The sequence below is a fragment of the Corvus hawaiiensis genome, chromosome 6 (assembly GCF_020740725.1).
Source record: "Corvus hawaiiensis isolate bCorHaw1 chromosome 6, bCorHaw1.pri.cur, whole genome shotgun sequence".
In the NCBI taxonomy this organism is placed as follows: Eukaryota; Metazoa; Chordata; class Aves; order Passeriformes; family Corvidae; genus Corvus; species Corvus hawaiiensis.
In genome coordinates, this window is record NC_063218.1 from 50,635,945 (window position 1) to 50,663,474 (window position 27,530).

The window sequence follows — 27,530 nt, forward strand, 5'->3', positions numbered from 1 at the left end:
GTTTCTTCTGTAGTCTTTGAGCCATTTCATCTGTGGCACCAAATACCTTAGTTCTTTTTTTTTTTTTTTTTTTTTTTGTTCTCTTCCTACTTCTCTGAGAAGATGATGCAGTAGAAACAATGGCAAAAAGTTCCAGTTTCCAACAACTGTCCTTCCCTGTGCCATTTTCCTTAGGAAGGAACAGTACAATCCTCAGTGCACACCTGCAGTTTTAGTTTCTATGTAAGTCATTAGAGTTCACTGAAAAAGATACAGGCTTCTATGGTTTGCTGGATGTGCCTGAACAGAGCATGATTCATTCACACCAGAAGATGATATGACTGTATTCCTTTGTTTTAGACATCAACTTATTAAAAAAATATATTTAGGCCAACATCGATCCTTCACAACTCGTACAACAGGAGTAAAACACAAAAATTGTGTTATGCACCATTGAATCTTTTATTGTCATTCCATATGTCAGTGTAGTATGATGTGAGATTCACATTTGTTGCTGTCACTTCTGGGCCACAGCAAGCTAAAATAATGTTCATCTGTTCATGAATCCAAGATTTTTTCAGTTGCAGTGAAGACTTAAATTTCATAATGCAGTATGAGGCTTGATTATTCTGTTAATGTTCCTATAGCAGTGAAGAACAAAGAGATATTGTATTTAGAAAGAGAGAGGGTAGAATTTTGGCCTTTGTTAAAACTGAATGTTAATTTAAAATGAGTACAGTCACAGCTTTTTTGAGTAAAACGAGCATTTCTTTAGTTTATACAGAACATAATAAATTCTAAAACCATAAAGATATCCACAAAACAGGAAGCTTTTCCCTTTCTGCTCAACTGAGAGTCAAAGTTTCATCTTAATCACATTGACATAAATGTTGACTAAGACTGGAAAATTCAGTGGATTTATACCAATGAGAGATCAGAATCAGGCCTAGATCTTCAGCACAGGATTCTCCGTATCTGCACACTAAAAGAAGAAATCCATTGCAGCAGTTTCTGCTGACTGATGTTCTTGAATTACCCACGATGCAGGTTTAACTTGGACCCTGAGAAGAAGTGCACTGACAGCATGCTCTGGGAAGCACTGGAAATAGCACAGCTCAAGCATGTGGTGAAGGCACTACCTGGGGGCCTAGGTAATGAGACTTCCTTTTGAGACTATTGTTTCCAGCATTCACAATATTCCTGTTTCACACTTATTTATTAAAAGGGTAGTTGATGAAGAAAGAGCTTTTAATGTTTACGGAAGGTGACAAAAAAGTGCCTGCAGGCAAATGTGCTATATCTGTATAACTCCTTTACCAACTGTACCTGTGAGGCAGAATCCTCTTTCTTTTCAAATCAGTGGTAAAATTATTTTATTTCAGTATGTCTTTTTTATGAAGCACTGAGGTTTATGGGTCTTGGGAATTCAAATAAGGTGTCAACAAAGCAGGTGTTATCTAGAACACGATCTTCTGTATTTTCCAATAGTCAAGTCCAGGGAGGAAGATTTCTTAAGGAAAATTTCTAAAGCTTCAAGGTGTGAATTATTTGGCCATGCAGGAAAAAAAAAAAAAACCAAAAAAAACCCCACCAAACACCTAACAAGATACAAGCACAAAACCACCAATAAACCCCCTTAAAATGGGAAGTTACACAGCCTTAGGGTAAAGAAGTGATGGATGCTGCTTTGACTGGGGGTGCAGTGTCCTACACTGTGCATGTTTCAGAGAAACTCGAACATCCTTAGCTACTTTGATGTCAAACAGATACAGAGAATATAGTGAGACAAAAGTACTCATTGTTTTGAACTTTGGAAGTAAGCAGGGAAAAATGTGTCACCAGCAACTGTAGGCCTAGGAAATACTACTTTATGCTGAAAGTGAGACATTGTTTTCCAAGCATATCTTCTGATCTGACCTTCTCATACACATATCCCCCATAAACAGTGCTTTTGCTGTATCACTTCCAGATGCAATAGTCACAGAAGGGGGTGAAAACTTCAGCCAGGGTCAAAGGCAGCTGTTCTGTCTGGCCAGGGCTTTTGTGAGGAAGACGAGCATCTTCATCATGGATGAAGCCACAGCATCTATTGACATGGCAACAGTGAGTTTGGAGTGTTTCTGATTTCGTTTTCCTTGAGGGGGAGACAACTGGTATGTGAAGAAAAAGGTGGAAAGCAATTCTGTCTATTCTTTAATATGCTTACACCATATTTAGTGCAGACATATTTACAAGCCCAGGTAGTTGTGAGTCATTGCTAACAGATGTAAAGAGCTTTTAAACCATTTTTCTAGGGATTTAATAGTTATTCCAGAACTGATTGCATTATGAAAATAAAGCGTGTTATTTTAATTGGCAGTTGGAGTTTCTAAAGTAAACAAAGCTTGGGATGGTCAGTGAAGGGTGAATTGGTAAGTGCAAGTTTCCCCAGCATGGCTGACAGGACAAGTGAAGAAGTTAGAAGGCTTGAAAGTAGAATCAAGGAAATAAACACAGGCACAGAAAGGACATAGTGGATTATTGCATTAATTGCCTGGGATTTCTAGCATCCAGTAATAGTGCAGTGACTGGGTTTTAGCCAAATAGAATAGTATATTTTTTTCATCTGTTATGTTTTTACAGGAAATATTTCAGTCTTCTTTCCACTGTAAGTAAAGAACATAATTGGAAGGGTTTGTTAGAACAGCTACAATTTTTAGTTCAGTAAAATGTTCATGTGTTGAGCTTCAGTAAGGGAACTGTAGTGCATGCAGCCCAGTTAAAATACATTTTGAATTTTGATGCATTGAGAATAGAGTTCCTCATTTGAAATACTTCTCTAAAGAGCAGATAATAGCAAATGAAGGTCTCTGTGCTCGTGACGCTTCCAGGCAGTTTGGAATGCAAGAACACATCTCCTAAATAGCAAAGGATGAGTACTTATTGAGTGAGAGCTATGTATGTTAAGGCCATCTTAAATATCCTCTCCACTGTTAAATATGCCAGGTACAGCACAGTCCCTTGCTTGTCCCTGCCATCCCTTTGTGTTAGATGTCCCCCCTGTGCTGGAACATTCCTGGGCTTGCAGTGGGGTGAAGGACGTGCCACAGAGGTGCCGGCATAGGCAGCCTGGCAGCACCCAGAATTCACCTTGGATTTCCTCACTGTAAAACTGAGGCCAGGATAGCAGGAGTTTGGGGCCAGAGCACAGCTCTGGTGTCTGCTGAACCCCCGAGGCAGTGGGAATGGCAGGAGAGACGAGGCTCTGGCTTAGTTCTGGCACGTCACTGATTTTTCACTTCTGCAATAGAGGATAAATACAAGCATGGAATAGTCAGTGGTTACTTAAGCCTTCTTAGTGTCTGTGTCTATCATGCAATTTCTGTGGTTTGAAAAGCACCTAATGTTTTTCCTTCCCTAGGAGAACATTCTCCAGAAGGTGGTCATGACTGCGTTTGCTGACCGCACTGTGGTTACAATTGCAGTAAGTACAGTCCCTGCTGCTGTTCTCATGCAAACAAGGAGCAGAAATGCCCCATTAGTCACTTCTTGTCAGTGTTAATATGTGTTAATTAGGCCATTCATCTTTTCTTTTTATGTGGTGTTTAAATGTAAGCTTTCTTTTCCATTTTTAAATTTCTTACTTAAATTCATGAGTAGCTTCTTAAATGTGTTGCATGATGTTAAGTCAAATTACCTGTAAAGGTACATAGTCTAAGTATGCTGTCTATCTTCTGTTTCCCATTTTAGGCTACTTTAAAATACCATTTACTTTGACTGCTGTGAAACATAAGAATAAGTTTCATCAAGCTAAAATAATCATTTAAATAAGGACAAGTAAATACACATTTCAGGGAGGTGAAATGAATTCAGTATGCTTCTTAACATTCAAAAATTCAACATAAGAAATGTATGCTCAGGAACCTCTGAGCATCATTTATTTTCATCTAGTAAATGTGTAATAGAAAACCTGATTTATCTTATGGTATCCATCCAGTGTCTCATTATAAAAAAGCAAAGGAATCTTAAGCATGACATTTCCTGATTTCTCTGCATGAAAATTCAGAGTTTCACTGCATTCTGGATTTATGTATCTTTTTCAGTCTGCTTGGGGAGAGGCTGAAAAAGCTGTATTAGTCTTTTACTCCCGTAGTGAGTTTTAAACTGCACAGTTCAAACAAGCAGCATCTTGTAATAAACTTATTTTGAATGTTTTTACTTCCAATTGTGAATGTGGTTTACAGCAGGTGGGTTTGTATTCCAAATGTTCTGTAGCAGAAACCTAACATAGGGGGTTTGTGGGATGGGTAGTGGTTTTGGGGGGTTTTTTGCTTGTCTTGTTGGAGTGTGGTTTTGTTTTGTGTTGGTATTTTTCCCAGAGAAAGCCATATATTCCTAAATTCAGTTTAGGAAGAATAGGAATAGTAGGAGTTATAGTACTGGCTCTCTATAATCTTCTATGTTACTCACAATTACCAGGGTGGCAGCACTGATTGTGTTACACTAAAAGAGATCAGACAAGGGCAGCAGGTTAAACTGGAATGTGATATTTCAGTCCCCTTCCCCTGCCTGTGGACTGGATAAATGTCATAGAAACTGCAGAAGAGATGAGATTTGTAGATGCCATCAGTGGTTATTGTATGGAAAATCTGGCTAGGAAAGCCAGAGAAGGAAATACAAGATACTGAGGATGCCCAAGACTTGATTAGGAACCTTATGGGTGAAGAGCAACTGTGTAACAGCAACCATAATGTTAAGAGATTAAACATCCCTGCAAGAGTAATGCAGACCCAAAAGATCCCATGCAGTTGTACTTAAGGTTAAAAAGTGGAATTCTGTCAATATGAAGAGGCTTGCAGAAAACTAAACCCAAAACTAAATGATGAGGGGAGAAAAAAAGCTAAAAGAAGCAGCAAAGGAGATTGAATCTGACAAGGATTATGGAAATTACTGAAGCATTTTATTTAAAAAAAATAGATGGAAACAATGCATGCTATTTATTTAGGAAATGCTTGAGTTAGGACAGAAAAATATTGTATGGATAAAGAAATAAAAGAGATGATTAGAAACAAGAAGGCTGAACTCAAAGTCCACAGTTCACACATACCTTGAATATTGTGTGTAGTTCCAGTCTCCCCATGGCCGGGACAACACGTTACAACTAAAAAATGTTGAGAAGCACAGGATGATTTTGGAGGTGTTGGATTTGCTCCTGAAGGGGAGAGGCTGAGCAGACCAAGGCTCTTCTGCCTGGAAGAAGGACAATGTAAGAACATGAGAGAGGTCTGCAAAGTCACAAGAAGGGGGCATCAGATGAAACTCTGAGCAACAAGGCCCAGAGCATACAAAAGGAGGGAGTACTTGTTCATATGGCAGGCAGGAAGTATGGGAAAAAAATTTCCAAAGGATATGGATGCAAAATGATTGTGAAAGCTCAAGAGAAGACATGGCCCAAGTCTTGTAAAACTGACTAGATCAGCTTTCTAAATAGACAAACCACACCAACTCAGGAACCACCCCAGACCCAGATGTAATCCAGGACTGGGAGAATTCCCAACTTCCCACAGGCAGTACCTGTTCCTCAGGTGCCCATTTCCTACTCTCTTGAGCAGTTCCTACTCTGCCTGGCTGCCTTCTTTTGGCACCACTTGATAGCAGGACTCTGGGCTGGGGACATTCTATTGGGAACTCACAGGACTCTTCATACTGAAGTACTTGTGTACTTTTTAGGTCCTTGAGTATCCACCTGGCTCTTGCTCTGTGTATTTATCTGCAGTATTTGCACAGAAATTAGGATGAAAAGTAGGATAAGTAGCCTTAATCAAACTTGAACTTCATAGGAAAATTCATTTGTGGAAGTCTGTCGTATCCTGGAATATATTGAATAGATCCACTGATTTGGTATTTTGTTTATTTGTTTTTCAGCACCGTGTGCACACGATCCTCAATTCAGATTTGGTTATTGTAATGAAGAGAGGGGTTATTTTGGAATATGACAAGCCTGAGGTTCTGCTAGAACAAGAAGACAGTGTCTTTGCTTCTTTTGTACAAGCAGATAAGTAATAAAAATAAATAAAGCATTTTAGAATACAGTTTTATTATTTTCTAAAAATGTAAAATACCTGTAAATAAATATTATTTCATAATAAATTGAGCTTTTCCTTTTTTAATAAAATGAGCCATTTTTTCCATCTGAAGCATTAAGGAACTATCTGTGTACTTTACTTTTTTGTATACAACTACTTTTCTTTTTATTTGCTGCCAAAGAATCCTGAAATATAGTTGAAAACAAACTACATGGGTGAAATACAACAGGATACACATCAAGCAAACATAACCAGCATGGAGGTTTTTACGTAGCTCTCAACCCTCCCCCTGTCATTTATTAACATGTTATTTTTTACATGTCATAGTCCTACTGTAGATAATGCTCATGACTGACTAAATGCAGAAGGAAAAATTATATACCAAAGGTATTTCTCAAAAGCTTGTATCTCTTTCAATCAAATGACTCTGTAAAGATTTAATATCTAAATATAAAACCTATAAAACACTTTTTATACTGTGGTTTATTGATAGTGCCTGAGTTGTGCTTTAGACTCTCCTTTAATACCGTCTAGAAATTAATCACAATCTGATTCTATCTTTATGCCCACTGTATACTATTACATTGATTCCAAGCAGGATGGAGCCAGCTCCCTCCCAAACTGTGAAGAAGCTCAAAGGAGGCAGGCTGTGATAAAGTATCAGTGTTTAATGTACACTGTTTCCAGACCAGTGCAGATGTACCAATTCATCTGGAAATTATCCCTGCAAGTCTGGTAAATAAACAGTATTAAACCTTTCACTGTAGCTCAGGGCCACAAGAGCTTGACTCATCATCTCCTAGTTTCACATATTTCACCCAGTGTCATGCTGTTTCTAGATTTACTGTGACCCTTAGCAATAAATTCTGTATACTTAAGATGACTTTCAACCACTGAAATTATCCTAATTTTGCTAGACAGCTACTTATCCCTGCCCTGTGAGAGTCATTCTGGGATTTTTTCATTAATAGAGGGTTAGAATGTCAGTAACCCAATGGAAGGCTACAATGCGTTTTTCACCATTATTCTTTTTACAGCAAGGTTGCCTTTAGGTTTTTTTTCTTTTTTTGTTACTTCCCCTGTTTGAAGGACTCCTGGCACTTATGAGAACTCTTTATCTTTTTTTTTCTCTCTCTTAAGCCTGCTCAATTAGTTTGGAACCTGTTTTTAAAGGCTTTATTTTCTAGAAAAAGACACCTCTGTTCTCATGGGATACGTGATGTTTTAAGGCATTACTTCTAGCACTTCAGCAGAGAGCCAGGGAAGAACTGTTGGTGCTGTTTAAGTTTTGTTACCAGTTCCAGAGCAGAGTATTTGTAGCATCTGCCTGCTGGTTATTTGGGCAATAATGAAGGGCAGGTAAGTGGCAGCAGAGGAGAGTGTAGAAAGAACTGTGGTAAAAGTCAGGAGGTCGGATATGGTGATGCAGATGAAAGGCATGAGCTCAGTCATTGCCTGCTACACTTTGAGAGAGAAATGGACAGTTGGGAGTCTTCTCCTCCTCCAGGGAATTGTTTGCTGGGCACTGTCCAAGAAAAAATGGCTGCAGAACTATTGGTGTGTTTTTACCCTGGAATACCAGGCTTCCATTAAGGCTGAGAGAGAAGTGGGAGCAGAAGGGCACAGAGCACATTTCTGCTACAGCTACTGTGTGTGCTGTCTTCTGGCTTCCCAGTACTGGTCTAAGGCAGGACCTCACCCTGTAAAGGCTTGGGAAAACACTGCTCTGCAGGGCACCTCAAACTCATGCTGCAGAGGCTCTGCAGCCATCTGTGGAAGCTCCTAGATTCTAGTGGCAAGGGGAGAGAGGCAGAGAAGTGAGGTTTCTTGTGCTTTTAATTAAGTGCCTGGGATTTGACACTGCAATTTGGACTCATTCCTATTCCACAAGCTTCTGAAAACCTTACCCAGAAGGGAATGCAGGGGAGGAAAGGACACAGCATATTGCTAAGGAGGCTGTACTCTATCTTGCAGTATTAAGAAATTAGAACTCAAAGTAAAAGTCATACATTTCCATTTTAAATGGGGCTTGTATTTCCCAAAGCAGCATTGCAGGAGAGCAGGGTGAGTTTGTTCATATCCAACAATTACTTGTCTTTTTAATGGTGCCACACTACTGAATCAGTATGTGTGAACAGGGGGGCTCTTAGCTGCCACTTGGACAGGACATTTCCTCAGCACATTTTATATGGTCTTGTTTAAAAGGGGCCAAGTCCCAGGGAGTTCCTGCCCCTAACTCCAAAGGGTTAAGGTTAAAAGAGTCTCACCAGTGACCAGAAGCAGTACCCAAGAACATTATTCTGTGGTGGTGAGGCTTGATGACATTATCCAAGTCAATAAACCTTGTTGCCACGAGATAGGCAGCCCAGGAGTCGCTGCTAAACCAGCTTCACAAATGTGTTTGTATGGCAGTGAAGCATTGCTAAGCAAAGGGCTGTACTGAAATGGCTGCAAGACAGCGCAAGCCAAGGCCAGACTTTCAGTTTTCCCCAGGGATAGGACCCATCTCAGTCCCAAAGGTGTTAGGGGATAGGCTGCCCATGGAGATGCAGCCAGAGGGGTTTTTTGTTGCTTTGTATAAATGCTTCAATTATAAAAAAGCCTCTGTAGTGTTTATTCCTTTGTCTTAGTGTGGCTAGGAAACACAGCACTGCTGCTTCCTCAGCCCTCTTCCCAGCCCTGCTCATGCCTTCCCCTGTGGCTTTGCAAAACCAGCTCCGATCTCTTTTCTTCTGCCTACCTACTCGTACTGCAAGGTGATTTGTGAGGCTTCATTTCTGCACTGTGTAGCCTCTGAAGCTTTACTCAGCTTCTAAAGGCAGAGTAATAATATGGCAACAACTAAATTTTAATTTGACAGTTATCATAAGATCTTGTTTGATAGCCATTAAAATTAGAATAAATTGGGGTGTGGGCAGTTTTGAAGTGTAAAACATATTTTGTGGGTGGAAGAACTTACCCCTCACGATTCAGTACTACAGAGTGGGATTGTTCATTCCTGTGAGCCCAATTTGTTCAGCAGCTCTTAACACAAATATGTTGGCTCACTCAGAAGATCTGTCACTTTTTTCTTTTAAGTATCTGTCACTTGATCCATGAAGACAGGGCTTCTTTTTATTCTGCTCTCGAAATTCTTCAGCAGAAGCCACTTGCTTTGCTGTCTCATCTCAGCCCCTAAGTGCTCAGAGGTGAAGAAAAAGACATAAGTGGCAAATGACAGTCCCATTACAGAAGTGGAAACAAGGAAACACTGTTTTAGAGAGTTCAGGATTCCTAAAAGCAGCGTGGTGAGTGTGTTCATAAAGCACCCCTCCCTGGGTCGTTCGCAGCACCAGGCAATGCAGCAATTCACTCTTCCTTTAAAACCCTCTCCCCCGACACAGGCTTTCATCCATTCTACATTTATGGAGGTACCGCCCTCTGGAGGAAAAGGTGCAGAGGAAGACCACGGTTAGACAAGAGTAAGGAAAAACGGCACAAAAGTCAGGACTGCCTCTTGAATCCCTGTGTCCATGTCTGCAAGGGTGTAAAATGCTGCCCGTGAGCTGCATGGCGTTGTACAGCCTGTGTATGCTCACTGCAAAATGCTGGGAGTAGAACCTGCCATCAGCTGCAGAACTACACATCTGACAAGTAAAACTTAACTTACTTCATCCTTTTGGGGTTTGGGTTTGGTTTTTTTTTAATGTTTAGAAAGAAAAGTATTTTTAAAACCACAAACTTTTTAAGAAATTAATTGTATATATAAATCATGTACTTAAACTGAAAGTGTAGGTGCAGGTGACATACTCACAGAAAGGACACAAAAGGAGTCTAGGAGACAAAGGGATGCAGAGAAAGAGGAAACACCTTTGGCTAAGCTCAGTGGCCTGGCAGCCACGTGCCAGGGCACCTTGTTGCTATTCTAGCTTTATTAATTGAAGCAGCAAGGAAGATGAACCAGAACAGAAAAAATCCTGGAGTATTGGATTCCCTGTAAAAGGAATTGATGTGTGGAAGGACATGCCACTATTCCTACATAAAAAGTAGAAGTGGTCTAAAGTAATAGTAAACATTTAATTACAAGACCTATAACGACTGCTCGGAGAGCTCAGAGTGATTACTTCAAACTACTATTCCAAAATCCCTAGGTGGGCTGCTTTAAGGAGCTGTAGGTGGTGAAAGTTAATTTCAACCCCAACTGGCTGACTCCCAGACATCAACTGGACAATTGCCTTGCCCAGGGAATCAGTGCCAAGAGCTGTTTACAGTGTGTACCAGAGCCCTTAGAGCCAAAACTGAAGGGAAAGTCCATGGACACGTGTCGTTCAATTAGAAAATAAATAATCACAAATCCATTGGTATTAAAGAAAAAACTCTTACCCAGAATATCCAGGCATGCTCTAGCAACTCCACAATGTTGGTGGTCTAAGCTGAAATAGAAACAAAATATTGAAACCAGAGGAAGTAAACACATCAATGGGAATATTGCTGTTTACACAGTGGAGAAACCACATCAGAATGTTTTTAAATAATGCATCTTGTCAGGAGGATACATCCTTATAGGCATGCCCATGTATGTATTTATACCCACAGAAACATCGCCATGTCCTGCACAGGTTCTAGCTTCCTGCCTCCCTTTGTTGCTTTTTCTGAGGATTTTGATGCCTGTCTGGAAGGTCATGACACTGGGGGTTAACCCTTTGCAGCCAGATCTTCTTTTTTTGCAACTTTTGCTGCTGTTTGGACTGTTTTCCTGAGCAGCCACAGCTCACATCATTTCACGGTCTCCCCTGTGCAGAAAAAAAAAAAAACAACCTTGTTTATTCTAAATAACTCTACCAAAATTTTAAGTGGGATTGAACCCCTTTAGTTTTCTGTTTAGCCATTACATCCTTGGATTTAGCTTCTTCAAGCAAATTTCCTACTGCCTGCCCGATTTATCAAATGAATGCTTTCCTCCTACTTACCGAAAGACATGCACGTGAATTTCAGTTGTTTATTATTGTTATTGTTATTGCTATTATTTTACTGTTATATTACTACTATTGTTGTTGTTGTTATTATTATCATTGTCATCATTATTATTATCACAAATTCTTATTTTGAAATTGGCCAGTACCTTTATTTTTTCCCTCCCTCCATTCACGGAATAATCACCCGACATGAAGCCACGGCATCCCACAAAGGAGCCCCTGTTAATGGAAGGCAGCAAATCCGTCCTGAATCAAATGTTTACATACAAACCGCGGCCCGAAACCCTTCCTCTGGAGGAAAAAAAAAAAAAAAACCCAGAGGAGAAAAAAAAAAAAAGGAGGGTGAAAAGGTAAAGAAACGCCCCCAGCTCCGGCGGGGAGCGCTCCCGGGCCGGCTGCGGCAGCGGGGGCTGCGGCGGCGCCGCTCCCCGCTCGACGCCGGGCGCGGCCGCGGCGCACACACGGACACGGGCAGCACCGCGCCCCGGCCACACAGCCCGGCGCTCCCGCAGCCCCTCCGCCCGCCCCCCGCTGCCCGGGGCGGCGCGCAGCGGCGGCAGAGCCATGCTCTCGAGGAAGGGGATCATCCCCGAGGAGTACGTGCTGACCCGGCTGGCCGAGGATGTGCCGGATCACGCCCGGTACCGCGCGCGGGAGAGGCGGGCGCGCTTCGTGGGCAAGAACGGCGCCTGCAATGTGGCCCATAAGAACATCCGCGAGCAGGGGCGCTTCCTGCAGGATGTCTTCACCACCCTGGTGGACCTCAAGTGGCCGCACACGCTGCTCATCTTCACCATGTCGTTCCTCTGCAGCTGGCTGCTCTTCGGCATGGTCTGGTGGCTCATCGCCTTCGCCCACGGGGACCTGGACCACAGCACCCGGCTGCAGCGGGACCCCGCGGAGGGGGCCGTGGCGTCCGCGGCCGCCTTCGTGCCCTGCGTGACCAGCATCCACTCCTTCACCTCTGCCTTCCTCTTCTCCATCGAGGTGCAGGTGACCATCGGCTTCGGGGGGCGCATGGTGACGGAGGAGTGCCCGGCCGCCATCCTGGTGCTGATCGTGCAGAACATCGTGGGGCTGGTGATCAACGCCATCATGCTGGGCTGCATCTTCATGAAGACGTCGCAGGCCCACCGCCGGGCCGAGACCCTCATCTTCAGCAAACACGCGGTCATCGCCCTGCGGGAGGGCAGGCTCTGCTTCATGCTGCGCGTGGGCGACCTCCGCAAGAGCATGATCATCAGTGCCACCATCCGCATGCAGGTGGTGAAGAAGACCGCCAGCCTGGAGGGGGAGGTGGTGCCCCTCAACCAGATCGACATCCAGATGGAGAACCCCGTGGGGGGCAACAGCATCTTCCTTGTCTCCCCACTCATCATCTACCACGTGATAGATAAGAACAGCCCCCTCTACGACATCTCCCCCATGAACCTTCACCACCACGAGGACCTGGAGATCATCGTCATCTTGGAAGGGGTGGTGGAGACCACTGGCATCACCACTCAGGCCAGAACCTCCTACCTGGCGGATGAAATCCTCTGGGGCCAAAGGTTTGTGCCCATCGTGGCAGAGGAAGATGGGCGATACTCGGTGGACTACTCTAAATTTGGCAACACAGTGAAAGTGCCCACCCCCTCGTGCACTGCCAGGCAGCTGGAGGAGGACAAGAGCATTATGGACACCATGCCACTGTCCCCTAAAGGCACAATAAGGAAGAGGTCTGTCAAGCTAAAGCCCAAGTTTACCATAAGTGATGAGCCTTCCTGATGCCTTCTGACTGGGAAACTCTGTTAGGGCTTTGTGTCTGAAAAGATCTCATGAACTCAAAACACTGAGGTGGCCTCTAAGTTTTTTTTAAAATTCAGGTTGGTAGCACAAGGTATGTTCTGGTGTTATTTATTGTGGGGAAATCTAAAGCTAATTATATTTTTTTAAAGTTGTGAGAGATTTCAAGCAGAACTGGGAGTAGGGAAAATCATGGTCTGCAGCTTTAAATTTCAATTCAGACTATTTAATTGCACGATCATTCTGCATTGATTCAACTGCAGGTAATAACACATTTTCTCAAAAAGTAAATGTATATTTATCCTCAGAGATTGCAGTTTTTAGGGTCTTGCAGTGTTCACAAGTCAGTAGTTTTTAACTGGTGGTTTTTTTTCTAACTTGAACAATCAATATAGCAAAATAAAATATTAATAATTGATAAAGTAGGCTGGATTTACATGATAACAAAAGGGTCAGACAATGACACAAGACCAGATCTGGAAGTGTCTATATATTATACTGTATGTCTCAAAGAAATTAACTGCTGGATTTGTGTCATCCATATTGTGTTGTATGGAGCCACTCCTGCCACATGCAGTATGAAATGTATTTGAATATTTACTTTTGTTTATTTTAAAAGCCTTTACACTTCCAAAATAAAACATTCAGGAATACCTTTTTGGACTGTACATTTCTGAGAGTAAGCAATGCTTTGCCTTTAAAAGAAGTAGCAGATAATATACAGTTGAAATGAATTAGAAATAGGAAAAATGTTGCATTTTAGTTTCTAAATGAAGAGAAGCAACATTCCCCCTCCCTGAGCCACATGGCAATGAGACACTCAGTAGAAAAATTAACCTGTCCCTTGGGTCACGGTGAATTCTGCTAGATAATCAGGGAATAAAAATAGAATTACATATTTTGAATGAAAGGGCAGTGCTGAACGCTGAAAATATATCTGCATGCAGTAGGGAAAACCTCTTACTCCTTTCCCTTTTGTAAGAGAAGCCGAGGTTTTTGTGCTTAGGGGAAGGAGGGGTGTATAAGACAGCGTGGTCACTTCTGGGATGCTGTGTCACAAAACATACTCCTGCTGAGGAAATGATTCCCTTTCCAATCTCATGCTGACCTCCTTATGCAGCTGGTGCCTGCGTTGGTTTTTAGCTGAATCCAAGATCTGTCATTTACCAGCAAACATGAAGGAGCCATGTTCATTCTCTCCGTCCCACAGTGACAGCAGGAACAATTCCCCTTCACCCACAACTGCAAATCCACTCTCTGGAGATCCTGGTAACAGCAGCATGTTTATTTCTGCACAGGGTTATTAGGAGATGGCACCAGTATTAACTGCATGGCAAACTGCCACCCAGGTAAAAAAAATGTAACGTCCAAATAAAACCTAAATAAGCATCACAGAACTGGTCCAACACCTGGTTGCACTGGCTGTGCAGAGAGGCACCAACTTACTTTAAACATAATTATTCAAGGAGGATCTAGTGTCAAGTCTTGTGTGTTCTGTAGTTCACAACAGACACCTGAAATGGTTTGTGTTGGCAATAATATGGCAAATTTCTGATGCCTTGTCAATGTAACTATATGACAAACTCATTGAAAAGGGTAAGAAGACCTCCATAGTGACTGTGGAATATTTTCAGGCATCTATAATAAAAAAAACTGATGTTTCGGTGAAATCAAATATTGGCTTAAAATTAAAAAAATATTTGTTATATTTTCACTGTTCATGTATTTCAGTTTGATGAAGCATCATCAGACTGTCCGTTACAGGAATAAATGCCTGCTCAGTTTCCAAATCCCCAGTACACCCATATTATTCTGTGAACAGCTCTGAAAATGTGATAGGAGTTGCACAACAGAATGACAGTAAAACTAGCATTAGCAAGTAGCCAGCAAAGAAAATTCGGAAAGGCACATTTTATATTTGTAATCATAATCCCCCCCCTGCTATTTTTTAAAATAGGGCATGATTAAATGCCTTACATGATTACATTTCTTCTGTAACACTGAGTTTATTTGTCACATTATTTTCTGGCTTTCCCTTTTACTTCCCCTGTTCCATCTCCCATTGCCTGTCAGAGGGCACTTACAGTAGAGCTCCCTGCATTTCCAAGGCACCTTTGTTCTTTTGAAAGTTCATTGTTCTTGATCACTTGCCACAAAACCACTGTTCAGTTCTCACAAGAGTCATACACAAAATATTAGTTGCCTTTTTGACTTGAAATGTTTGGTCTCTCCATAGTTTCCTTAGTGCCTTATTTCAATGTGTAAGATTCACTTTAAGGTTCTCTCATTAAACTTCCTCAGCTCTGCTTGCATTTTAAAGCTCAAGATTTGACCTAAATGTGAAGCAGTTTCAGCAGCAATACCATGCAACTATTTTCAGGAACTGATGCAAGCTTCTTTTTGCCTCGAGGATATCTGTGAAGCTGAGAGGTGGAAAATTCTCTTTGTTCCCTGTGAGATGGGAGGGGAAAGATGGGAAGAAACAGTTTCTGTTCACTGAGCTGCTGTCAGGACCATCTTTTATGTCACTTCTTTTTCAAAAATCTGCCTGATTTTTCTGAAGTCTTGCAACAAAGAGGCATCATAATATTATGAGGAAGGCAGGATTTGTGCTGTTAAAATCACCGTAGTGAATAATTTGAATCAAAGTGCTGGTGATTTTGAATCTCGGGATTGTTGTGATATAAAATCCTTCTGTTCTTTCACCATTTAAAATACTCAAAAGCATTTTGGGTGCAGAGCAAGGAAGGATGAGTATTTATTTTGCACTAGGGATATTACATCTTTTGGGGGATCCTTTCTTTTTGTCATTACTAAATATTTGGGAACACTGGTATCTGAAATTGTCCTCCCTCTGCTGACTGCCCCCATTCTGTGTAGGAAGGCTCTGAAGAAGGCGTCAGTGCTATCATTTTACACAGAAAAGTCCTCATTCTTAGCAGTGAGCAAACGCTGTGTTTTCCATAGCTGAACTCAGAAGTGAGTGGGCTTCTGAACTTTCTTTCTCAGCCTACGTCTGCTTTTTGGTAGGTGGTATCACAGTTTGGATCCTGCTGAGCAGCCAGGGAGAGCTGTGGCTCCCATGTGTCCTCTGCACAGAAAGTGGTGTGAGGGAAGCTGGGGGCTACATCACCTGCTCGGGGCTTGCCCTGGCTGAGGTGTGGACATGGACACGAAAAATAGGAAGTGTAGGTTTTGTGATGTGACCCAGTGATGAGTTTCCGCTGTGGCAGAACCAACTGAGTCCATGGAATTTTTGTTGCACTTTTCTGTGCTTCAGGAGACCATTCTGAGTTTGTACTCACAAGTTCACACTGTTCAGTGCTTTCGGATTGGAGTTTGTGGAGCTGCTTGGATGGAGAGAAGGATCACAGAGCTGGTTAATCAGAAAGGGAGGCTGGAGAATGCTTATCTTATATGCTGTAGTTTTAAAATACTTGTAGTGACTGCTGGTGAGCCACTGGGCATCTCAGTTCATGCTGCATGTCCTAATGAAATCAAAACATATGTATACAATATTAGATTGTAACAAGGTCCGACTTTCTTTATCCCTCAAGGCACGTAAGTACAGTGTTATAGCACTGTACTTCGGCAGGACACGTCCCTATAAAATAGATACAAGCCAGAAACTAACTAAAGAGGTGGCATTATAAGGCAAAAGAGAGTCAGGGACACAAAATAAATACATTTAAAATCCAGAAGTTACACAGTGTGAAGACAATGTCAAGCAGTAATAAACTACTTTATTTTGAAGCACCAGTGAAGGTGTGACGATGCTGAGATGAGTGATCAGAGACCTAAAAAACAGATATGAGAGGCTGGAATGAGAGTATTTAACAAGGCCAAGGTCTAAATGCTAGCATAGATTAACAACAGGGTCAATGTCAAAATTCAGGCTGCCCTGTAAAGCGAGGCTGCGGGCTGGGCATGATCAGCATTGCTCAATCCAGTGGGTAAATATTGCTGCTTGTTGAACAAGGTGCGAGTCACAACAGAGCCCTGCTGGAAGCAGTGCTAGGAGGACTTGTTGGGGTCTGACCCTTGTGGTTAGTTATATATTAATAGTTAATAATATGAAACTAACAAGTAATCAACAGTTCTTTGAAAACTGAATTTGTTTCTTCGTGTTTTCCGTCCTTTTCCACTCTTTGTACCTCAGTCACCCCTGAAGGGGATTACTGTAGGTGTGCTAGCACAGATTGTTTTTATTTGGGACAAAGCACAAGAGTGTTTTGGGGAGTAAAATACAAAATTAAAATAGACACTAGAAACGCACAAACTTCTGTGAAATTGCCAAGCTTGCAACTTTCACAGTGATTACTTTTACAAAGCATGGAAATATATTCCTAGGAACTGGATATTGATAAACCACCATGGATTTATGCTCTCTGTTGTACATTTTGCACGTCTGTGTAGAAGGGAAGTGGTTTAGCTCTTCAGATTAGGGTTGAGGAGAAGAGTTTAAGGTTCAAAATCACTGCATTTTAGGCTCCCTGGTTACGCCTTCCCCTCTCCCTGTGCTCAATGTCCTACTGGTGTTCCCACTAAAAGTGGGCAGGGTAAGTGCTCTTTGCAGGGCATGTTCCCATGTGGCACTTCATTCATCCAGGGCCAGCTGCACCATTCCGAGGTGGACATCTCCAACCCAACAGCCCTGATCCAAGCATCCTGGAAGGCAGCAGAAAAATGCCCACCCATTTCAGTGTATTTTTGGACCAACAGGCATCATCTGCCAACCTGCTGGAAGCATGTGCTGCAGCAGAGAGAGGGATTTTCTCCTCCCTGCAGCCCTTCCTCGAGCAGAGGTGCTGCTGGAGGTGAGAAGAGCCTTGTGAGGGGAGGCTGTGGGGGAGCTGGACGCGAGCGGGTGCAGGGCCGCGTGCTCGGCGTGGCTGGGGACTGCCTGACTGCCTGTAACCAGTGACTCAGTGCTCTATTTTTGATCCAGCAAGGGGAGAAAGATACGTGATACAAACCTCCACACCACACTAAGGAGAACTATTAAAAGAGCAGAAGACATTCTTGAGGGGCTGCAGATACTGCTCTGTCCTGCTCTGAGCACTGCTGGGTGCCTGCAGAATATGCTGCATGTTCTTCTGGCTTACGCTCCTGTTTTAATTTGTAGCATGACTTTAATGAGTTATGACAGGGCAATGACTCCGTTTAAACAGAATTTTCAAAAATCAGAACCTGCAGCTCCTCTTTGCCATTTGCCTCTGCCGACCTTTGTGCCTGCCTTACTCAGGAGTTTAAATGCAGGTGACACCACCCAGTGAGGTTTCCTAACCAGCCCCCTCACTGCAGAGCTGAGCAGCATTAAGTGGCAATCCCAGCAGAACTGGAGGGGGCCAAGGGGTACCTCGTGACAGTAGCCCCACAGAGAAACCTGTCTCCTCTCTTCTTCCCTCACTGGGAGTAGGGCTGCCATCCTTTCCCTCCTCCAGCTGTAATTTCCACATTAGCTGTTCCTTGTTCATTCACTATTTTAAGTGGCCAGTACTTGCTTATAAGTTTTGCCTTTTCTTTCTGCCCAAGGCAGGGGAGGCACAGGATATAAACACCATTATTGTTGTTATATTCACAATAATATTACTCCCAAGTGGAGTTGAAGAACTGAAATTGGCAGTGAGCATCAGCACCAGCAACAGGAACCTTGGACTTCAATGAACTTCAAATCCAGCTCCCATTTTAATTCCTGGGCCTTCAAATCCAAGATAGCTTGCCAGGGAGTTCATTAGCACCAGGATGTCCCTGTTAGGGTTGGGCACTATTAGGTTAATGGTGTGGGCAGCTGACTCAGATAATCTCTGACGGGGTCTTTGCTGTAATAGTGATGCTGTTTCTCGGCTTCAGCATCTCCTGGGAACTTCTTCCTCTGCTTTGTGAGTAAAAATCTTGTTTTCTTTCCTTTTCTCAAGCTTGAGAGAATATGGCCCTTGTGCATATTGTATAATCCTTTTTGCTAAGGCATTTGAATTTCTTGAATGTTTATGTCATGGTCTTGCCATGTGCCTGAAAGGAGGTTGTCGTGAGGTGAGTGTTGGTCGCTTTTTCCCAAGTAGCAAGGGACAGGACAAGAGCAAATGGCCTCAAGTTATGCCAGGAGAGGTTTAGACTGGATATTAGGAAAATTTCCTTCACTGAAAGGGTGCTCAGGCATTGGAACAGGCTGCCCAGGGAGGTATTTAAAAGCTGAGTGGATGTGGTGCTGACTGACCTGGTTTAGCGTTGGACTTGGCAGTGCTGGGCTAACAGTTGGATTTTCTGGTCTTGATGCTCTTCTCCAACCTAAACAATTCTTTGATCACAAGTTCTCACTCTCTCCTGGTGAGTGTATGCTTATAGCAATGGGGAAAATAAAGTTGTTAAATCTACTTTAGCTTTACAGCTTGAGGAATGAAAGTTAGCAAGGTGCTGCTGCTTTCACGGAGAAAAGAGGCAGTGAGATGAGCAGGAAGATCAGAGCAATGTTAATGCAAAATGCATGGATTTTGGTGGAGCAGAGTGCCCAGGGAGCAGCTTCCTTGCATAAAATGATGGCAAATTCTGAGGGTAATTCTTTACCCGAGGGTAAAGAAGCTGCCCAGTGATGTTTTAGAGGGTGACTGCTGCTCTCTGGGTGTGCCCATCACTGAACACACCAGGGTGGCTCCATCTGCAAGAACTAATGGCTGGCTACACCTACCATGGAGAAAGCTCATGCTTGCTGAGAATTTATCTAAATTACAGGCAGTAAACAGATATTTTTCCAAAGTCAGTAACTGTCTTTAGAAGTGACTTTGTAGGAAGTAGCTGTTATTTTCTCACAGATTTTCTTCTATCAAATGTTGCCTGGATATTCTACACTTAGAAGCCACCTGCTTTGCTAAATGGATGCTTTTGATAGTGATATTTGATTATTTGGTTTGAAAGGTTGTTCTTTCATGTTTCCTTTTTTTAATTACCCCAATGTTGTTATTCATTTAATTAAATCTTTTTCCTGCTTACTTTGCTTATTGCTGTATGTAGCCTGAAAAGCATGTTGTGCCCTTGTTTAAGGAGAAAAATAGAACTAAAACTTCCCCAGCATGCCATAGCCCTGTGACCCATGGTCAGAAGTCTTGAATTACAATATTACCATTCAAGGTATTTCAATGGTATCACAAGTGTTTCTACTCTTATGTGCACCTCTGTGTTCACTGAAGAGTCCATTTTCTTTTCTAAGTGGAGCTAAGTCAAATTTTGAGATTTGTGTTTCCTTAAAAGTCTCATCTTCAGTAGAAACTCATATCTGAGCCTACATTCTTCACTCTATTTTCTTGTTGCAAGTTCTATAGAAGATTAAACCAGACTGATCCTCATCCAGTCCTTATTTGCTACTTTTTTTTTTTCAAATGGGAATAGTCCCTTAAAGCAGGTAACTAAACTCACCCAGTTTCTGTTCCTCCCATACACCCAGAACTGAAGTGTCCCATCACAGTAGCCTTTGGATGTGCAGCAATGCCCTTTTATCTTCAAAGTGGGAACTGCTTCTTGGCTAGATGGGGCAGAATTGTTTATTTTATTTTTTCAGAAAGAAGTGAATAAATGTTTTGGCAGCAAAGCCACTCCATAAGTGTGTCACATTGGCCAAGTGGTTTGTGTTTTACTATTAAAACTGTAATTTCCACATTTCACTGATGTCCTGTAACATTAAATAACTACCTGAGGAGACAAGTATAAAGTTAAGACTCCCTGCTGCCTTGTTCCCATTGTTTGGACTTGGCCTTGAGCAGGCCCAGTGTGAAACTTGTGTGTTCAAAACTCTGTCTGTGCCAGAAATCCCTTACCTTCAGCTGACTTTCATATGAAAAAAAGCCTGCTTGGTTTAAAAACTATTAACATTAACCCAGAGACAACTTCTTTGGAGGTGATGGATCATATAGATTCTGCCTCTTTCTTCCCATTCCACATGCATGTTGCTGATCCCAAACCTGCAGTTCTGTAGGCAATGTAGGTAGGGTCAAGTAGCTGCTGGATCCTCTCACTTACCGTATTGTGCTCAGGAGTGATATTATCAGAATGGCCTTTACAGTTTTGTTCTGCTCCAAAATGATACAGATTTTATGTGCCTTTGATTTGCTGTTTAGCAGACAGTTTATTAGCAGCCCTGTTGGCTTCTTCTACAAAGCAGGAAGGAATGAAGTTAATTGTAGTAGTAATGCTCTTACACTGATCTGTCATAAAGGGAGTTAGTGTATGCATAGAAAAATCCACAATCTCACATTAAAAAGTATTTCCCAATTTACACAAGTCCACAAAAATTTTTTGTAGTGTGTTCTCATTACTCAGTATCCAGTGATCACTGCTTTTCATATTGACTCTCAGAGAAACTGCTCCAAAGTGTGCTAAATTCAACAGATGTCGTTTTACTGACTTAAAAACGTCTGGATGTGGTTCAGAGAATGCCTGGCTAAAATGGTGTGCTGGCACTCATGTTTCATTCATTTTCCTGAAACAGTTTAAATAAATGAAAAAAGACTGATCAGCAGTTGTTGAGAGGTTTGACTTGGTCCATAGCAAGTTAGAGGTGGAAAGCTGTGTTAGCTTGCTTTTGAAGTTTACTTTGTAGCTACAGCTCATTCATTGCAAGGGTGGGGTGGAAAACTGAAAATTTCCACAATTTTCTGACATACGGAAATGCTTACCCTAAAGGACAGCATATCTTCAAGCAAGACTCCAGTACCTGTAATAACTTTGTGGGGTCTCTTATTCCTTTATTCAGCCATTCTAGAAGAGGCTTGGGTGTTTGCAAACTAGTACCCAAGTTTAACTAACTTCTAAGAGGTAACAAACAATTATAAAATAATACAGTTTGCCTGCAAGAGTGAGTTGATAGGCTTGTTCTAAACATGTTTGATGTTTTGAGGTACAAAATTTGATATGGAAAGTCCAAGACACACAGTCCTACTGATTGTGATTTGTGTAGAAATTTCTCATCCCATGGAGACAACAGAAGAGTTTGCTAAAGCAAGAGACAAAGTCTTTCTTTAAAAAGCTGCTGCAGTAAAATACTCCTGGGACACTGAGCCAAGAGTGATTTATTGCAGAGGGAAGAGTTGCACCACAGCAAAAGAGTGTGTGTCTTGGGGTTTGGGTGCTCTGCTCCTGGGCTCAGTGGGACACTGCACTTACATATGTACACACATAGTGTGTCACAATGCATAGATTAACAGGGAGAAATGTTGTTCCTTCTTAAAGGGTATTTTCAAAGTTTTTTTCCTGGCAGCAGGAGCATGACCAAAGCATGACTCTTATCAACATGATAGCAATTAAGCGCTTGACTTGAGCAGGCTGTTTTCAGCCCAGTCACCATCATCCACCAACTAAAATTTTCTTTATTTTGCTACAGAAAAAGAAGATTTATAGTTTGAGGACAAACTAGTTAAGAAATAAACTCCAAGAAAAGGTTTGATGGTAACAGTCCTCAAGCATGAAATGCAAAATCTATACGTCTTTCTAGCCTCTAGGATTTTACAGCAGGGTAAATATGAAATTACATCTTGTGGTTGAGAGGGGAGAAGGAAAGAGAAATTGTTCTGTCCGTTGTGATCTCATGGGAAGCAAATTGGTGGTGGAATGGCTGGATTAAAGATAACCTCAATTTGTGGCTATGAATTTTTTCCCCAACTACTTTACTTTCAGCATTTCATAGTGGGGAATATAACATTCTTCACTCACTTGAAATAAAACAATTCAAGTAGAGCAAAAACCCAAGTAAAATTCAGCCTTTGTTTATACCAGTTTGTTGGAGCTTTTGTAGAGGCTCTCAATAGCAAAAATAACATGCCAGGTGAATAAATCTTGTGGAGCACTGCATGGATTCATTTGATAGAAAGCTACAGCCAGGGTCTCCTGGGCTGAACTGTGCTTGCACAGTGACTCAGGAGTTACACCTTCCTGGCCCAAATGACTCTGTACAATTGAAACAAAATTATTGTCCCCTGCAAATTGCATCAAACAGTGCTCTGTACTGCCCTTACAGTGAGAGAACTCATAGACCTATTATATGTACCTGAGAACTTTAGAAAAGTCTTTTTTTTTTTTTTTTAATAGGTTTCTCCAGACTTCGTATATTACTTTGAAAACAACTTTTTTTGTTGGTTTTTGGGGGGGGGGGGTTGTTTGTTTGTTTGTTTTTGTGGTTTTGTTTTGTTTTTGGTGGTTTTTTTGACAAATCTGAAAGCTGTAGTGTTATCTGAAGCACAGGATATAGGTAGAAGCAGTTTCCTGAGTGGCCCAATAGCTCTTGTCTGACATTATCCTTGATTATATCTTCCTCCAATAACCACTGAATTTGAATCTCTTTAGGTCAGAAACCATTTACTCTCTGCACACAGACACAGAGAGACTAGAGAATACTTCCTACTACTAGATAAGCAGATAAAGATGTGAAAAGGAGGTCAAATAAACTTGATTATTTATGCCTTGGTATTTATATATTTGGTTATTTATACAGGAAGCAAGAGGAATTCAGTCTCAGTAAGAAATAGGAAAAATAATGTTATTTGACAGCTTAAACACTGCTAACCTCTAGTCCTCTGGCGATGAAAATGCATTTATTTATATTAATTTAGTACTCATCCAACTACAAGGCTTCTGTAACAAATGTACCATGTAATTACATATTTTATTTTCCCTGGCTATGAAGTTCTCGGCTTCTCCTTGCTAGTCCTTCTTGTGTCCCTGAAACAGCCATGCCAGCACAATTTAAAAACTTAGGAATTTCAAAGTACAAGTGATTTCCCTGCTGCAGGAGGAATAATCTATTTATTTTCTCTTAAAGGGTCAGTGTCATCCTATTAAAATATGCTTCCTCAGGAAAACACTTCACAAACTCCAAGAGCTATTTTCCCTTTTTTTTTCCTTTTTTCTTTTTAATTTTCTTGTAAGAGTTTCTTAAAACCTTTTAAGATATAGAGACCATTGCTCAGTGGATTAGGCTTTCTGACTTTTGTAGGGTAGACAGGAATACAGATGCCATGGACACTTCGAAATTCTCAGGCCAGCTCTGTTTTTTAAGCTTAATCTAGTCCTCAGGCTAGATTTAGATCTACATTTTTCTTCCTTTTTAATGCATTGGTTTGCAAGTGCAGTGCTCTGTAGATGTCTCGTAGTGGGACAATCAGGTCTGTGTGGGATTCTATTTGGGTTTTTTTCTAAATACTTTATTAGTTTGTGACAAATCCTGTGAAATCTTATCAGGAGCAGTACTTTTGTTGCTCCTTAGGTCCAGCCCTCTCAAAACTCTCTGGTGTGTCAGTGCTTGTAAATCTGGACATCCAGGACACAGCTGCACTGACCTCCCTCCAGGGCAGACACAGAGCCAGTTTGACTCATGGCAGAGCTAACATGGCTTTAAAGGCAGTGTGTCTTCTCCAGGTATTTTCAAGTGGACCAAAGAGAAAAGCATAAACACCCTGCCCAAAGGACACAGGATAAGAGAGTCACCTTGCAAACTGAGAGAAGAGGATTTCTTGTAGTACCTTTGAATGTGCAGCATCAGCAGTGAGCTGTCTGTGTGGTTGTGAAAATGGAATTTTGGTTGTCTTTGCAATCCAGTTTTGTCTCCAGCAGCAAGTTAAAGATCTTTGTCTTTAACTTCAAAGGCTCCTTCTGAGAGCAGCTCATCATCTTTTTGCCTAAAGAGTTCAATTCCCTCAGGAAAGAGGAAATGGGCTGTGCAAGTTGAAGACCCTTCACAGCAGCTGGCATGTCCATTAAGCATTGCACTGCATCCAGCTCTGATGGGGCTGCAAAAGCAAATCACCAGATTTCTACACATTTTTATCAAGATAAGGGAGCGCAGCAAGGTGCTGATTGAGGGTGTCCCCCTCTCCCAGACACTGAGGACCACGACCCCCAGAATGCTGGAAGTCCATAGCGCAGGCAAAAAGAAGAGGGTTGGGGAAGGATGGGTTTCATGGTTGCACCCTATGCAGGTGTTGAATTCCTCTGGAGAAATACTCAAGATGTGTTTGCTTTTCCTAGCTAGGGAGATCTAGTGGCTGTGACCAACAGGGCATGAAAGTCCCATTCTCCTCTATGTGTGCCTGAAACTGAAAAGCTTTCAGATCCCCCTGGTTCTTAAGCAGAATTGCTTTTTCTTCTCCTGCAGCACTGCTTTGTGTGTCAGAGGAAAATGTGTACCTTCCTTTCTTGTGGATACTTCGGATAAGAAGTTGTAGTAGAAATGGTTTGGGATGAAAGCCCACAAGCTGGTGATTCAAAACAGCTCCTTCCAAATGCTGCTTTTCTGTGCTTCCTTTGAACACTGCTACTTTTTGGGGAGCTGGAAGGAAAACAGAATACCCTTGTTTGTGCATGCATACTTACCCATGTAAGTGGGTAAGTGGAGTGGGACAGCCTGCTCATCTTCTGGGCAGCCTTGAGGAGCTATGTGAGAAGTGAGCTGCATCTACAGAGTTTGTTGTTTTTTTTTTTTTCCCCCAACTCACAAACATGAGTCAGTTCTTCACTTTACAAAGGTTTAGGTAATGGACTGTGAAAGTGCATTAAAGAGTTTTATTGCTTTAAAACATGCAATTACTTTCTCTTAATTGAAAAGCTGCAATTATTTAAATAGCCTTTAGTCCACCAGTGTTGTCAGATATGTGACTGAGAGTCAGCTACAGCCAGGCAGCCTCCAAGGGCTGTTCTCTGTGAATTTGTTTGTGAAAGGGTTATTTAGATACGTAAGTTTGTCACACTTTACTAATAAAGAAACCATGTCATCAAGCAGTTGGGAGTTACCACTTTGAAGTTCTACTGATGACACCTGCACATCAGGCATGAGCAGGATGATGTGCATTAGCCATTTTTTGGGTCAAACTGCATCTGTTCAGCCAGTCATTTGTGGCAGCATGTGAATGCACTGCTTGTAGTCCCAGTGCTGTTTTTTCCCTGTTTCATAACTACTGTGTTGCAATTTGGTTTTGAGGTTTTTTTAATTTGTTTTGGGGAGTTTTTTGTTTCATTTTTAAATTTAAGTAAATGCTCTGTGCACACTTGATGCCACCCTGGCTTTGTCCTGAGGAGCCCAAGGGACATCTGAAACATTTAGGACACGTCTAGACTGAAAGCTGAGCTGTGTTGAAACATGCATGAGCTGGCAGGGCCCAGGTCTGCAGTGCCACGTCAGGCACAGATGGCTTAGCAATCTCCAGCCCGACTCCAGCTGCCAAGGAATTAAAGGAAAACTTTTGCTTTTAAGTAAACGGGAGCAAAGGCATGTGAGTGTTGCTTTTGGGAGCTGGGGTTAAAATCACAGTAATGGTAAGGAGTATTCCAGGGCTGGCTGCAGTCAGTCAGCCTTCCCATTGTCCTCAGAATAAAATCATCTGCAGGAGCAGTTTTCAGTGTAGAAATGGTAATACAATCAGAATTGAAATTTGGAAACCACTGATGTGGTTGATAGTGCTTAATGTAAAGGAAAGCTCAGCCCAAGGGGCAGACAAGCAGCTGTTAATCCAAAGACTGAGCCAACTAAAATGCAACTTGGGACCAGTAAATAATTAATGGATTAATTAATAAAGACTATTATGGTGATACTGTCATTATCTGTAGATCAAGGTAAATCTACTCATCAGGATGGATAACTGGCTGGTTATTTTTCTCATCTGAAAACAAGGTAGAAAGTTAAAATACAGACAGTTATTTAGACTATGAATAGTCTGTGATTTTTTAAGTTCCTTCACACTTTATAATACTCAGTGAACACAAATAAATGAATATTTACAGCACTTAATTTTCCTCTTGTTAAAAAGTAAAATAAATTAAAAAAAGGGTTTTAGGCAAAGATTTATAAAACTATTGTAGTTGCAATTGAGCCATGGCTTTATATGCAGTGAGCTGCATGGCACTGAACAGAGACAATTAAACTAGGGATACAGGGAAACTCTGCTCGTAAATTTAAGGTGTGCCAGGATGACAACTCCTTATTCCTTTATCTGAGTTCTCATATTTAACAGGACGAGTTTTATGAGTTTTCTTGGCTGTTCATTGGTGATCACACTTCCCCTGGGAGCTTCAGAGACCAAGTGAAGCAGCGTCCCTAAGCTGCCTTTAAAATATGCAATTTTTACCTTTGGAACTCCTGAGGGAAAAATAACTTGCTATCTGCTTCCAAAGAAGCTGTTTCCTGAGCAGCCTCAGGAGTGACCATGAGCTGGTGCCTGTGTAATCCTGTTTCCTCCAGAAAAAGTACAGGTGTTGCCTTTTTTGTTTCACTAACATGTAGGCTCCTACCCCAGGACTGTGGTTTCAAGGTATTAAGTGTAAACAGTAGCTTTTCACGGTCAGTATCTTGGGGTTTTAAATACCAGCTAATCCTCATGTTGTTCCCCAGTTGTGCTTTACTGCACTCGGAGATGAAGCCTCGTACAGAGGTGTCGATTCAGGAAGATCATTAGCTTAGTGCTCATTTGCACGTTCAGGGTCTCTTTCAAAAGGAAACAGCATCACGTAAAGAATGCGCTTTGTAGAAGGAAACTAAAAAAAAGGCCCTTTTGAAATATGGCAGCTGCCGTTGTTTGGCTTTTGAGGGATCATTCCGTTTTCAACATCCTGCTTTATTACGCCACCACCCTGCTCCTGAAGCAGCTCCGGCGAGGGCTGGGTAATCCTTGTCTTGAGACTCCCTCTAGTGAGGAGATGGTGCGCAGCTCGCCGTGCTCCTTCGGTGAGAAATCCCTGGGTGTCGGGGCAGATGTTGGATCGCTTCTCCGCC

The 27,530-nt window shown here is 41.9% G+C and overlaps 2 protein-coding genes and 1 long non-coding RNA gene across 10 annotated transcripts in view; 2 read left to right on the forward strand and 1 right to left on the reverse strand.

Annotated features, from left to right (window-relative positions):
- The window catches only part of ABCC8 (ATP binding cassette subfamily C member 8), a 74,238-nt gene extending 67,727 nt beyond the window's left edge, over positions 1-6,511 (forward strand). The window contains exons 36-39 of the mRNA XM_048306510.1: positions 1,027-1,130; positions 1,949-2,082; positions 3,380-3,442; positions 5,884-6,511. Of these exons, the coding sequence (XP_048162467.1) occupies positions 1,027-1,130; positions 1,949-2,082; positions 3,380-3,442; positions 5,884-6,021 (439 nt within the window). The 3' untranslated portion in view covers positions 6,022-6,511. The remainder of the gene's footprint in view (positions 1-1,026; positions 1,131-1,948; positions 2,083-3,379; positions 3,443-5,883) is intronic.
- LOC125327216 lies at positions 418-11,424 on the reverse strand. Of its 8 annotated transcripts, XR_007204159.1 has the most exons (5): positions 10,618-11,424; positions 10,407-10,456; positions 9,004-9,464; positions 5,066-5,208; positions 418-3,259 (listed from the first exon to the last, which is right to left on the reverse strand). It is a non-coding gene; the product is annotated as an uncharacterized LOC125327216 (long non-coding RNA). The 8 variants fall into 8 exon arrangements; XR_007204157.1 differs by having other exon boundaries at positions 9,004-10,816; positions 11,184-11,424; XR_007204158.1 differs by having other exon boundaries at positions 9,004-10,456.
- Positions 11,425-11,458: 34 nt separating this feature from the next.
- KCNJ11 (potassium inwardly rectifying channel subfamily J member 11) lies at positions 11,459-13,437 on the forward strand. Its single transcript, XM_048306511.1, has one exon. The coding sequence runs from the start codon at positions 11,564-11,566 to the stop codon at positions 12,764-12,766; it is 1,203 nt and encodes a 400-aa protein (XP_048162468.1). The 5' UTR covers positions 11,459-11,563; the 3' UTR covers positions 12,767-13,437.
- The last annotated feature ends 14,093 nt before the right edge of the window (positions 13,438-27,530 follow it).

What these genes read in the sequence shown, in the direction of transcription:
- KCNJ11 (XM_048306511.1), top strand. Translation starts at nt 11,564, where the DNA reads ATGCTCTCGAGGAAGGGGATCATCCCCGAGGAGTACGTGCTGACCCGG.